Source organism: Diceros bicornis, chromosome 25, assembly GCF_020826845.1.
Source record: "Diceros bicornis minor isolate mBicDic1 chromosome 25, mDicBic1.mat.cur, whole genome shotgun sequence".
Taxonomy (NCBI): domain Eukaryota; kingdom Metazoa; phylum Chordata; class Mammalia; order Perissodactyla; family Rhinocerotidae; genus Diceros; species Diceros bicornis.
This window is the reverse complement of record NC_080764.1, coordinates 38729483-38744873: the sequence shown is the minus strand read 5'-3', so window position 1 is coordinate 38744873 and position 15391 is coordinate 38729483. Positions and strand designations below refer to the sequence as shown.

At 36.2% G+C, this 15391-nt stretch overlaps 1 protein-coding gene across 3 annotated transcripts in view; it reads right to left on the bottom strand.

Annotated features, from left to right (window-relative positions):
* The window catches only part of PPFIA2 (PTPRF interacting protein alpha 2), a 462329-nt gene that overhangs the window by 179330 nt on the left and 267608 nt on the right, over positions 1–15391 (bottom strand). For all 3 annotated transcript variants that reach the window (XM_058568716.1, XM_058568715.1, XM_058568714.1), the window contains one exon: positions 9196–9297. In XM_058568716.1, coding sequence (XP_058424699.1) covers positions 9196–9297 — 102 coding nt within the window. The remainder of the gene's footprint in view (positions 1–9195; positions 9298–15391) is intronic.

The window sequence follows — 15391 nt, the reverse complement described above, 5'->3', positions numbered from 1 at the left end:
GAAGATAAAGAGCCTCATCCAGGAGAGGTCACTGAATTACAATGTATGATGAATTCACAGCTTTACCAGGTGTCTCATGTGGAAATCCTGACACCACTCTGAAGATAAAAAGGCACTCCAAGAACTAGAAAAATGACCTGTGGAAAGATTCAGATGAGTCTCAGTTACCCTGATCCACCAAATCCCAGTGAGTCTCCTTGCTTCTCTGATGAGCCCCAACCTATTTGTCTTGATGACCACGTAATGCCTTCACTTAAAGCAGTTATCTTACAAAACAAAGCCTCTGCTCTTCATGTCCCACCCCCAAACACCCCTCCTTGCCTCCAGACTTCTAACCAGAACACCAAGGGAGAAGTTACAAAGTCTAACCTAAGAAGAGGAGGCTTCCAAATCAAAAGATTTGTATGATTATGCTAATTCGTAATCTCAGAAATCTGGGAATATATGTAGAAATAGATGCTAATTGTGCTGTAACAGGAAAGAAAGAGCAAAAATTTTTCTCCGGTTAAATTCATCAATACGACTATATTTATCAGAGAATCTGGATTTAACTGTGATATCCAGCAGCTGGGTGTGGTTGTAATTGTTTGCTCCACTGGCTAACTAAAATAGAAACTCAGTGGTGGCCTAGAATAAGGCCGTATATGGAATAAATGAAGACGAGAATCCAGAAATTCATTGGGTATAAAGTAGAAGAAGGAAATGAAGATTTATGGAGTTTAAAATGGAGAATTTTGCCTATCCCATAACTATTTCCTGTGAGATGAAAGTGACATTATTTTCACTGAGTCATTGAGAAATGTTTTAGTAGGAAGAGAGCCCCAAAACTACAAAATCCCCATAATAGCAGTTCTTTATAGACAAGGAATGAAAAGCGGGAAATGCTGATGCTAAAGCGGACTCTGATTTCCCTGTGGATGATAGAATCCTGCAGCGGCAGAGGCTCAGCAACAGTATGTAATCACCTGAGAGAAAGTAGGTGTAGTTACTGTAACAGGCAGGATGGTTTGATCCCTTGGGACCTTTGGGATCTTTGGTGATGGTAATTGATCATAGAATCCCTAACAGACCAGTAAGGACCAGGTTGTTTTAATAAAATAATAACAGTAATAAGGATAAAAACTCCATGTCTGGAGGACTAAATCCTGACTTAAGTAACCTAATAAGTGTCTTGGCCTCCAAATCTCACTCCTGAGTAACTTTACAGTTGGAGATTTCTTTAAATTAAGGTGTAGTTAAATATTCTTGAGGAAAAAACCCTGTGCTAATACCACAAGTAGCTGCTATTATATTACTATATTACATTATGTTACACTATATCACATTATAAGAGCTACCACAAGTAGCTGTCAGTATCATCTATGTTGGTTTTTAAGAAATAGCCCAATTTCTTTGACACTCCTGCTATTGAGAGGTGAGGTCTATGTTCCCTATCCTCGATCCTGGGTGGGCCTGTGGCTGTTTTGACCAAAACAGTATGGTGGAAGTCACAATTTGTGACTTTTGGGCCTAGGTCCTAAAAGGCAATGCAGTTTCCATCTAATTCACTGAAACACTTGTTCTTAGACCTCTGAGCCTCCAAATAAAAAGTCAGACTACTCTGAGACCACTGTGCCGGAGAGGCCGTGTAGAGGGTCTCGCATGAAAAGTCCCAATTGAGTCTGCCTGTCCTCCAGCCACGACAGACCAGGAGTCAGACATGAAAGTCAAGAAGTCATCTCATAAGTGGATCTTTCGACCTCTAGATATTTTAGTCACTCCCCTGAATGGTGTGCTAAAGCTGGCCCATACAAGTAAGAGCTGATTGCTCATTTTCAGAAATTTTGTGAGCAGGTGGTTAAATATAGTCTTTGTTAAAGCTTAAATTATATAAGCTTATAATTAAATAAAATGTATTTTAAAAGATTATAAACACTCTAAATGTATCACTTCCTAACTATTTTACTATATTTTATTATTGTCTATGCTCCTTGGGTTGTTTACTTCTATTGTATCTGAACAGTAGAAATACTATATAATGTTTCACTACTGTGCAACTTTTCCCAAATATATATTCAGTGACATCACGCCAGTAGGTTGAAATCAGCTACAGTGAGAGTATTTACACCACGCAATTTGGCAAACCCTATAGATCAGTGCTTTTTTTTTTTCTGAGAAAAGAAATCTTTACCAACACATCACTGTCACTAGCCATCAAGTCATCCCAGCTGAGAGCCCAAACATTATGGAGCAGAGAGTGGCCTTCACCACTGTGCCCTTTCTGAATCCCTGACCCATAGAATCTGTGAGTATAGTAAAATGTTGTTTGTTCCATTAAATTTTGGTTTGTTATGAAGTAATAATCAGAAAATCTTCCCTTAAAAAACCTGCAAGCATTTAGTATGGTAACAGTACTGAGGAAAAGAGAATACCAAAATTTCTTGGGTATTAGCTCTGAGCTAGTAATTCTTTGGCACCCACTGTTGTAGAGGCTTTCAATAGTCTAGTGGACAAATGATTCGCCTTGTGCATATTAGCGTATTTCTCTGGACACCACAACATTTGCTCAATGGGTATAAAAATGTGACTATTTTCAGAGATAGAAGTTATTCATTGACCTGACAAAATGGGCTTCTCATCATCGAGGTTGATAGAGTTACCACCACAGCTGAATGGCCAAGTTACTAGCTGCAACCATCAACCTTGAACCCCTGACATGACACAATATACCTGGAGACCAGCTAATCACCTTGAAGCAAGCAGGATACATTAAATCCCCTCCCTCAAGGAAGAAGCAGCTCTCTTTTCTCACTGTAATAAACACTTTTTCTGGATATGGATTTGCCTTCTCTAATGGCTATGCTTCTACTAGCAACACCATTTTACTAGATTTTTACTTATGGTCATATTATCATACACAACATTATTTCTGATCAAAAAACTCATTTTACAGTGAAAAGAGTAATGCAATTGACTGATGCTCCCAGCCCTGGTTTAACTAGGCTATCAAATCATACAGAAGCAGCTGATCCTATAGAATGGTTGAATGACCCAAGGAAGAGTCTATTTTAATTCAAGCTGGTAGATAACACATTGCTAGGTTGGGATGCTATCATCCAGAATTAGTATATACTCAGAATTAATGATGGAAGTAAGGTACAGTTTCTCTCTTAGAATATATACGAGTTCATATGCATAGGTCTAGGAATCAAGGTTTAGAATTGGAATTTATAATTGTCAGCTAGAATTCTCTGACCAGTTGGAGAAAAGAGGATTTTTCTTTTTGGTTGTATCATATACATAATGTATATCAAATTATTCTCCCTTTGCTGTTGTTATATTTTTAACTTTTACTCTATTTTATATTTGGTATGTTGATGCTGATGAACATTTAAATTATTCCATAGATTATAGAATATTAAGATAGGATTGAGATTTAATAAGAGCAAGAGTATACACCCTGAAGAACCTTAGACACGTAGCTAGATGCAGTAACTAGAGATTATAGACCTTCTCTTTTGAGAAAAGGTGATTTTGTTTTTGTCTAAGAAGTGTAGTTGTATTGTTGGGTAGATATATGTCAGTGTTGCTGCTATGTAGAATTTTAATATGGAAAAGGGTATAATAAAAGCTGGATTTGCAGTGAGACTTGTCATTTGTGGTTGCCCAAAATCTTTCGAACATACGTTCCTGTTTAACAGTTCCCCACATTCTGAACCCCACCTTCCCAATATCGGATCCAAGAAACATTTCTCAGGCATGTTTACCACTAGGTGGCAGACATGTGACTCAAGAACCACTGGCATGGGACAGATTCAGAGGGGAGCCAGAAGAGGGAACATGCTGGGATGTGGGGTCCATTTTACTGGCATAGGTAGTGACAGAGGCCACGTGTTTCTGGGCCTGGGGGTATAAGAAAAACCTACAAGGTTAAGAAATGTGGTCCTAGAAATTCTGTCTGGAAGCTCAGTTCAGAGATTTCTTATATGCGTTAATTAACGTCTTCTTGATTAAAACAGCTAAGCTGTACTGTTTTGTGCCATTAAGAACTCTCATCTATACAATAATAAAACCAAATGTGATTTTATTGACATAAAACAGACTCCTTAAGGGCTTAACAATTTAACTTAACCAAAACACTTCTCATTACCTAGGAAAATATTATATATAATATATGTTTAATGCTTACTTATTGAATTAATGATAAATGTAAATTACCTAGACTGGAGAATGTCACAAATATGTTCTAATCTAGCACGTATCTATGGCTTTTAAGCTTACAAATGAAAATACATGAAAAATAAAGAGGAACTTATCTAAGATACCACTAACAATCTACTAACTGTACATCTTAGCTGGAAGCTACGCTTTAGTCTAATATTTAACAAATCTTGCAGAAGGCACTCTCTTTGGTATACTCAAAGGACTGCAAGAACTATGCGAATGGCCATTAATGCTCTGTTGGAATTCACCTTAAAAAAACACAGTCTATATATGTATACACACAAACATATCATATCATATATGTATATGCACATACTGCATCATTGGAAATATTGGGACTAAATTCTAAAACTGTACATCTTCCTATTAGATCTGAATTCAACACAACCTTTTGTGTAATTATTTTCAATGACAAATGGCATTCAAGTAGAAATACATTCTGCCCTGTAGACTAATTCGGCTGCAGCAATATGGTCACACGACACTAACATCTGAAAATGAAAACCTTCAAACTGGTTGCTTTCACGCTTAGTCCACTCAACATCTTTTACTCTCAAATATTGTTTAGAATCCCCTATATTTCTTAGGTACATGCTTGAGTCCCCACATTGAAACAGTTGTTGGGAGGGCATATGTCCTATTTTGTCTACTCTCGGATTTGTCAGAGCCTGTCACAGCACTTTCATAAAGATATATACATGCACCCAAACATGCGCACACATGTATCGTCACTGCTTTCAACTGCTCGGGTCTTCCTTTTCTGAACTGGATTATACTTTTACTCATTGAGGAAATATATTTGGAGGGATTTTATTAACTTGTGCAGATAGAGGTTTGTCAAGAATAGGAAGCTTTTCTTTAGTAATGGCAAGTGTCTGATTGTTATTTAAGCATTTACTTACATAATTCCTTTAGCTCAAAACAAAAGTAAGGGCATGACAAGTAATATTTCAAATTAAATCTTTAATTTGAATTAAAAGCAATTAAGTTTTTTAGTTTAGGACCCATGAGATGCAATTACAGCTTTATTGTTTATAGCTGACGTTAAGACTGGCTCTTGAAACCATAACTTCTTTTTTGAACATATAATAGTTACATTCTAAAAGACTGTCAATAATATAAACCATCTTTTGAGATCTTCAGCGACAAAAATTGAAACAATTCCGAAACAATAACAAAAATTCTCCACTCTGGTCCAGTGGCGTAGTGGTTAAGTTTGTGCGCTCCGCTTTGGTGGCCCAGGGTTTGCAGGTTCAAATCCCAGGTGTGGACTGACGCACCACTCCTCAAGCCATGCTGTGGCAGCATCCCACATACAGAATAGAGGACGATGGGCACAGATGTTAGCTCAGAGCCAATCTTCCTCAGCCAAAAAAAAGGAAGATTGGCAACAGATGTTAGCTCAGGGCCTATCTTCCTCACAAAAAACAAATAAATAACTAAAAAATATTCTCCATTCTGATAGTAAGAGATAGTAACTATGTTAACATTTCTGGTCATCCTTTACCTTTCCATTAGTTCAGATAATTCTGCCAAAACATGGTAAATTTTAGTAGTCAATTTGAGTATGTTGAAATAACAGCAAGGATAAGTTATTTTCTATAAATATAACTTGCCTAAGTACGGTTAGAGAAGTTTTAGGAATAAAAAATTTTGTTTAATCACTTTTCCCACATTTCTGTCAGCATGGAAATATTAAACAATAAAACTTATTGGAATGTTTCTGTAAATACTCACTACAATTTTTGAAATTTCTATTTTTGTACAATCATGAATAACATTAGGATGATTTTATTTGGATGTCCTCAATTTAATTCTTCAGGCAGCTAGGTTTAAGAACAACTCTAGTGATTACTTTGATTTCTTTCATTCATTCATATTTTGGGCCTGGGGACTAGGTGTTTCTGTAGTGACAAAGTGATAAATGGCCACAACTTTCAGCTCTGACATCACAATAAATACCCAGTACATTACTTTACGCACAATTGATGCAAAATAAATTACTGAACAGATTAGGACTGAAGAACAAAAAATTGAACAAACTCTGTTCTTCCCTAAACACAATCCCTTGTATCATATATGGTTTGTGAGTGACATAGGAATATGATTTCTTAAATACACAGCCTGTGGTTAAGCCAGGAGTGGATTCCCTGGGTGTGTCACTTATAAACCATGTGGCCTGAGGCAAGTTATTTACTATGCTAGTTTTCCCATCAATTAAATGGAGATAATGGGATTGCTGTAAGGATAGAGTGAGTTAAACACGTAAAACATTTAGAAAAACATTTCACACAATTTATTTTATTTATTATATTACTATCATTATTATTGCTTGATATATTAGATAAACCTCATTCATTCAACTCCCTCTGAAACCTCTATTTTCTATTTGGGAGAAGGTGCAATTCATTCAAATATACAGGAGGGCCCTTTCTGATCTGTTGTTTTTGATGATATCAAAATTAACACAAATAACTCTATCCACTTATGAGTTCTCTTTCTGGGCTGTTTTTTTCTGTTATTTTTTTCAGTTCATGAGCATATGTTAACTCTCAACGTGGAAAGAGTCCCAAGTTGATCAGAGCCCTGGAAATTAAGACACACAATTCTGCTTTAAACTTTTCACAATCTAAGGTGTGAGAAGAAAATACTAGCTTATTGCTTTCTCTCCATGACCTGTTAAGTAGGTGTTTATAGCAAGAAGAAAAACACAACATGTAGAAAGAGAAACTATTATATAAATCTATAAAAACTGTTATATTTAGCAACATTTAATAGGGTGCTATGGGGGAAGGGAGAAAATATGTCTGATTTTTGGCACTGGATATTTTTTGGGTAGTGGGGGAGGGTGAGAGATGGTTATGTAATTTAGGAAGTTGTTATATAATCAATACTTTGCACAAGGAAGGTTTCATAAATCTGTTCTCCTTGACATAATCAACATCAAAAATCCTCCACTGCTTTAAGAAAGGTAGAAAAATGTTTTCCAGTTTCATTCATGTTTTCAAAGTAACTATTATTCCTTTTTAAAATCAATGGCTTCAGTTTCTATTATCCTAATGGAACCTAACATTTGTATTATTCTCCTTTGACTCCTGAATAGGTATTTCAAGTATAGCTTGCCTTGTCCCTCTATTGCCCAAGGCTCCCTTGCAGGTGCATTAGCCACAGGTACTTCTGGACCTCATGGGGTCTAAGATGATGAAAATTGTGTGGATGCTGTCACCAAATCTCCTAGCTCTCTGAAATTAGTCATAATCAAGAAGGAATGACACACTCCATCCTGCAGCCTTCTACTTTTAGGCAATGAGCATAGGCTCTGGAGTCAGACTGCCTTAGCTTTAAAATCCCTTCTCTGTTATCTACTAACTGTGTGATTTTTGGCAAGTTAACAGCGTGACTCTGGCAAGCCCTTTTCTGAGTTCAGTTGCCTCATCTATAAAATGGGAGTAACTGTAACTTCTTCCTTATAGGTCTACAGAAAGGAGTACAGGGCTGGAGAAAGAAAGTCTATGTAAAGGAGAAATACGTTCACAGCTAACAAAAGCATTTCTGGTTCATTTTAAATATGAAGATTAGTTGGAAGTCCCCTGAGAGGCTTGCATTTCCCTCCATTTTCAGCTTCCTGCTCCCACTTCTACATTTGGCTGTACTGCACTACATCAGGGAATGCAGCCTAAAGCATTAAAATAGAAAATAGTGAAATAGGACAGAATAAATCTCATGGCAGAAATAAACTTTAAATTTGCACGGAAAAACAGTGCAGGTTAAAAATCAAAGGTGGGAAAAAATATACAGAGGGTGAAAGAAACAGAAAAATTCATCTGAAACCTGATAAAATGATCTAAACTGCCCTTGTTATGTCGCATTAGAGGCAGAGTCCTGTGACTGGTCATCAAAGTCTCAATGAAAACCCATTCCTTGTGTGCACACTGTGTGAGCTTTCTTTACTATAAAATAAGACCCTGGTGAATAAGGAGACAAACTGAGTTTGATCATTTAACCATTATGCACGGAATTGTCTCTCTCACTAGAGGTACAATCTCACTGTGAAGCTTCTTTACATTGCTCTCTATGACCAAGCATAAAATGAATAAACCATTAATTATAGCTTATTTTTCAGCACTAATCTGCTAGAGCTCTAATACTTAAAATATTTTCACCTACTTCATATTGAAATTGAACTATATCCACACAAAAGTGGTTTTTCTCTACATTCCTTCAGTAGAGAAATTGCTCTCTTTATGGGTAATATGGCGATTTACATGTTTCATAAAAGTTAGTGACTTTTTCCTCTGAACTGGAAAATATATCGTCTTTGGTCAGATTCTGAACTTTAATGTCATATGGCATGAGACTGAAGGAGTACATGGTTTCCAAGAGCAGAATATAGCAAAATCCTTCAGTTTCATGAAATCAGAATATCAGAACTGGAAATCTCCTCAACAATCTTCTAAAATAGAAAATGAATACCTCTTTTAACTAGGAGAGTTCCGTTCCAATGGTTTTATATTTTAACACTTTCTTTTTAAATATTTTGCTGTGGTGAGGTGAGAACCAATGCCAAGCCACTCCCTCCTAGGGCCCCATAATCGAAACTCATACTCCCCTCTCAAACCTGTCCTTGTTGCCCATCTCCATCCTCTGAAATATTGCCCTCCTACTCCAATACAACAGTTTGAAAGCTTGAAACTCACTATTGAAATCCAGCCTTTCTTTCTAAACTCAAATAAAGCAAAGGCCAGAAGGAATGAGAACATTTTCTAAGGCAACATGGTGATTTAGTAGTAGAGACTATAATTTAGGTTTCCTGTCTTCCTGTTTTGAATTTTGTAGTATATTCTCCTTTACTTTAAGTAACAGACTGGGAGTTGGCGTCTGCTTGAAGTCTTCCAAAAGTTCTTAAATGCTTATATTTTTATGAGTATTGTAGAGATAAGGCACTGAACTATATATGGAACTAATTCCAAGTAGAAGCAGTTTTATACTTACTCTTGTGTTGTTTCTTTCAGCTTTAAGTTCAGAAATTTCTTCTTCCTTTTCTAGAAGTTGTTCCCTGCAGGCATTTAATTCTTTTGTCAGTGCAGCAAATTCCTGAAAGGAGAATAAAAATATTTGAAAACATATTCCAGATATAAAAAATGTATTTTACCAGGAATAAACATAATTAAAAATATAAACTGTTGAATGTGAAGAATGGAAAAAAATGACCTAATTGACCATTATATATACATTGCTCTTATTAAATTGATTCCAATGTCTAGAAAATGCTAATCCATGATATTTAACATACACATTTTATTATAATATGCTACTTAGATGAGTCCATAAAATGTACTTCAAAATGTATCAAATAAATCATACTGAACTTAACATTAGTATGATAATATATTGATAATATAGAATGATTTAAATTTGGCCAGTTTTGTGAACAACTCCAAAAATCTCATACTTCCATTCCTATATAGCAATGTTCAGACTAGTATACTAGATCATCAAAAAACAAACAAACAAAAAACACCACCAATACCAACACCAATACCCAAAAAAAAAACCTGCTAAATGTGCTATTTAGAGATTAAGAAGTTCATTTATTTGTTAACAAGAGGAAGAAAGACCATGTACCTGTCTCTTACAAAATAATAAATGTATCTAAGATTTGATAACATCATCCAAGATTCTCTTATTAATTTACACATTGAACACTCTTTCCTTCTGAAATGTAAGTTTCACGTGAACTGGAACTTCATCTGACTTCACTGCTATGCTCTCAGTGTCTAAGACACAGTGGATACTCAGTTAGTATTTATTTTCCATAAATGAAAATGGATCATGTTGCTAAAAAAATTCAGGTTCTGGAGTAATCCTTTCTTCACATGACAAATGACATTTTGGAGGAATCTACAAAGGCTTCTTTCCCCAAAATGCAATCAGAGATTATATGATATGGGTATTTTCACCAGTGGGCAGAGAGTTTAGACACAGTAAAAATTACTTTAAAAAGATGATGAATAAACCTAATTCAACTCTTCTGCTACTCTAACTTATAAGCAAATGTTATTTTAGAACAATTTTAAAAAATAGTAAACAGATCTATATTATCATTAAATGATTTAGAGTGATTCTCAGTAATAAAATTAATACTTAAATATTCGAGTACTTGGGAAAACTGAACTCCAGGCTGAGAAGGCACTGTCAGAAGATCAAAAACAAAGAGGGAGATAGGTTTGGTTAACCTAACATCCACAAAGGCAAATTTAGTAAAAAGTAAAAGAATATGATGATTACGCAAAGCTGGGAAAAATTTAGGGTTTATATTTTTGTTTGCTTCAAACCAGTTATTTTGCTGAGTTTCTCTGCCTGGCTTCAGCCCAAGTGGCTACTTCAAAGACTTCAGAGTAGACTTAGAGCTTAGAGTCAAGACGAACGAGTTCACTGTTACATTTTGGCTGGCATTACACATGAATGTTTTCTCCCCTGATTGCTGCCTGCTTAAATGTTGTTGATACCCTCTGAGTATATTATCTAAATAGAGAATGGAAAAGCAACAAGTAGAAAATAATAAACACTTCCATAAAACATGAAACTTTCTTCATATAAACTGCACAGTTTTGACAGAGAAAAGAAGTGACAGATTCTGCACTGTATATTAACATATAGGCATTTAAAAGTAATCCTATATTCACGAATATTATAAGACAAAAAATAAATTAAATCTGTGCATTTAATGTCATCCTAGTTAAAAAAAAAACATATATTCGGTCTCTTTCTAGAGGTTTAGGCTGCTATCTACAGAAAGAAAAAAGATCAGAAGGAAGTATTTCAGAATTTTAACATTAGATATCTCCACGTGGTGAAATTATGACTGAATTTTGTTTTTTGGTTTCCTTCTATGTATTTCTATCATCAAAACTCTCTACAATGGAGAAATATGCTCTTATGCTTAGCGAATAAGAGAAACCATCATGTATAAGTGAACTGAAAGAATCACGTCTTCAAAACCGAGGACAGAAATTAGTCAAGATGTTATCGGTGACAGATGACGTTGCATTTTTTATTTACCATCTTGGCACTGATTCTGAGCAAGCTATTTAGTGACTCCATGTGTATTAAGATTAGTCTTACATTTATTAACTTCCTAACAAATTTCAGGCACTACTTTTATATTCATTGTCTCATCCTGCTCTCTCAATAACCAGCAAAGGAGTCTCATTCCCATTTTATGGCTGAGGAAACTGAATTACTAAGACATAAGCACAAATTCACGGAGCTCACAGCACATGGAGAGTGAGTGAGGCTATGAACATACTTCTCCAGACAGCTTGTCTAGTGCTTTTCCACTACACCATTTTGACTTTAGCTGTTCATCAGGTTTATCTGACTCAGATTTGGAGTGCATTTAGCAGTTCTGTTTCTCCTTATCTGAAGAATTAGATAACCATTACTTACAATTTTTACATGATCCTTCTTAATTAGTCCAAAGGGAGTGTGGGGAACTGGGAGGTTCAAGGCAGGGTATGCCTTTCATGCAGAGCAACAAGTACTAGACAAGCACACCCTGCACGCCCGGAACCGCAGTGGGTGCAGCTGCCTCACGTGGAGTGAATCATCAATGTTTTCACACTTTTCCTCTGACATTTCTCTCTTCTGTACCCACTTCTCCATCCTTACTGTCAACATGAACTGAGTCTTACGTCATCTTTTCTAAGATAATAACAGCAAATATAATAAACATTGATTGAGCCTTTACGATATGCTAGACACTCTGCCAAGCAATTTATATTGATTATCTCAGGAATCCTGATGAAACCCTGCAACAAAATACTAAAACCTCACTAATAAAAACTAAACACTCTTACCATACAATCCAGCAATCTCACTCCTTGATATTTACCCAAAGGAGTTGAAAAATATGTCCTCACACATTAAACCTGCACATTAAATATTCATTGCAGCTTCATTCATAATTGCCAAAACATGGAAGCAACCAAGATGCCCTTTAGCAGGTGAATGGATAAACAAACCGTGGTACATCCAGACAATGGAATATTATTCAGTGCTAAAAAGAAATGAGCTACCAAACCAGGAAAAAACATGGAGGATCCTGAAGTGCATATTACTAAGTGGAGGAAGCCAATCTGAAAAGGCTACATACTGTATGATTCCAACTGTATGACATTCTGGAAAAATCAAAACTATGGAGACAGTAAAAAGATAAGTGGTTGCCAGGAGTGTTGGAAGGGGGAGGGGATGAATGGACTGAGCACAGAGGACTTTTAGGGCAGTATGGAGTAATGTTGAATACACGTGATTATATATTTGTCCAAACCCACAGAAGGTACAGCACCAAGAGTGAACTATAATGTAAACAGTGGATTTTGGGTGACGACGTATCCATGTAGGTTCCTCAATTGTAATACATGTACTCTCTAGCGGGGGATATTGAAAATACAGGAGGCTATGCATGTGTGGGGTCAGAGGGCATATGGGAAATCATTTTACCTCCCTCTCAACTTTGCTGTGAACCTAAAACTGCTCTAAGAAAATAAAATATTGAAAAAAAACAAAACTCACTGAGGTCTAGAGAAGTTAAGAAATTCACCCAGAGTTAGACACTTAGTCAATGGTATAGTTGGGCTTTGAACCCAGACAATCTATTTCATACTGATTGTTAGGTTGTTTTTTTCCTCCTGACCACAGGCTTTCCTCTTCTAATTTATCCTTTCGGTCTTTGTAAAAATTATATCTTTCTCAAGCTCACAAAAATTTTCAGAGCTCCCTATTTTCAAACACATCAAATTTAAACAGACTTTAACTTTTAAAATTCAAACCATACAAAATGTGGCCCTTTCACAATTAAGCTTTATTTCTCATTGAACAATAGCAACCACCCTTTGAGCAGGAGCCGTGAGCTTAGCATTTTATATGAATTACTTCATCTCTTCCTTATTTTTCCGATGAGGATACTGAAGCTTAGCATGAATAAAGAACTTGCTCAAGGTCACACAGCTAAAAATAATCCACCCTGATTCCAACTCTTTAGTTTCTGACACACCGCCTCCTTCTGGCTGAAAATGGAAAATCATCAAATTTCTTGACTACCAATTGATACAAACTTATCATCCCTCTAACTATCCATCCATCCACATGACATTTATTGAGCACCTACTACATGTCCGAGCCTATGCTAGGTGCTGAAGATACAGTGATAACTTAGACATAGTTGTTGCACTTGACCTCATAGATCTTTCAGATTTCACATGTGAGACACGTCAAAGATTTCCATCACTAACCAGCACTCAAAATCCATCACCAAAGTGTCCCACACAGAGGGATGTTAGTTTACTTGCTTAGAGACACTGTCGATTTACAGGCGACTCTGACTCTCTACGGCCTCCTTCTAAGAAGGACTATCCCCTGAATCTACCACAGGCTTCTCTTCCTGTTTCTACTTCCATCTTTCCATTTTCTCATCTCTGTTCTGTTCTATTTCTTTCACATACTATCTCCTATATCTGGAATATTTTTCTCCGTCCTCTCTGCCTACCTAATTGATGTTTAAAGGCACCAGTTTGCCTTGTTAATGCTCTATAGTACCTTATCTGAAACGTATCAATGCATTTACTGTAATGTTTTTATAGTAATTGAATTATGTATTCATCTCCCCCAAGTAAACAGTATGATCCTTTAATGCCAAGTTGTTATCTTGTTTATTTTTATATCCTCAGGATTTAGCATAGTTCCTTACAAATTGTAGACACTCAATAAATCCTTGGTGTAACAGTAAATGAACGTTTCAATTCTCTTAAACTTTTCGACTTTAAAACGATTTTTGAAAGGTATAATAAATTAGAGTTATTTCTTTTACTGAGTGAGGTCATTAGAATTTGCTCAATATATTTGCTGTTGTTAGCACCCTAGAGTCGATTCCCACTCCTAGCCACCCTGCATACAGCAGAGCGGAACCCTGCCCAGTCTTTTTGCGCCATCTCTCACCCTCTGGCTCTATGTCAAACAATGCTCCACTGCTGTTCGTAGGGTTTTCATAGCCAATTTTTTTGGAAGTGGGTGGTCAGGTCCTTCTTCTTAGTCTGTCTTAGTCTGAAAGCTCCACTGAAACCTGTCCACCATGGATGACCTTGCTGGTATTTGAAATACCAGTGGCATAGCTTTTAGCATCACAGCTGCAAGCAGCCACCACAATATGACAACTGACAGACAGGTGGTGTGGTTCCCTGACCTGGAAACAAACCTGGGCTGAAGCAGTGAGAGCACCACTAGATCACCAGGGCTGGCGCATATATAACATGTCTGATATCCTTTTTACTTTGTAGCAGGTGTTTTTGTCTATATCTAAAATATTATACTATACTATATTCTACACAGTAATGGCATTATTGCCTGCTATGTTTCATTGCACGTATATAAAGTGATACTGTTCCCAATAATTCATGCATTCAGATTTATCATTTGTTCATTGGACATATTATGTTGGTCTTATTCATTCTCAAAGTGAAAATACATATTTAAGCCATATGTTATTTTTCTAGTCTAGCATTCCTGAAACTGTATTCTATAGAACAGTATTTCCACAAGATTCTCAGGAAAAAAAATCCATAGACAAATGGATGTGGGATGTTATGTATGCTATGTATTTTGCTCTTAGAAATATGCTGTAGGCATTAGAATATAAGATATGCTGAGGAAAGTTGGTTTTGTGGCCAAGAATTGTGAATAACTTGGATTTCCAACTATATGAAAATGGATGAATTAAATATAGTGAAGGCACATGATAGAACATTGTGCAAAGGGCAGAAGGAATAGGCTAGATCTTTTTACAGCAACATGGAAAGATTTAAAAAATATAATTTTGAGTGAAAAAAGGTAAGAAACAGAACACATGTTTAACACAGAGGTTTGCGGAAGCTGAAGGCAGTGAAGGATAAATGTCAGAAGAAAATTTCATTCACACTTCACCGTGTCTGAATTCAAAGGAGTCTGTAGGAAGAGCTGAGTTTGCTTTGAATCACAGACAGGGGTTGTAAACCATATTTGACAAGTTTTCAGACTAATCATATCGTTCCCCAACCACAGTCTGCCAAAATCCTTACTTTTCCTGAGGGCCAAAATGACTTTCCCTGCTCTGCATTTTTTTCTTGGAATTTTCAAGTACATAGTTGTCAGGACA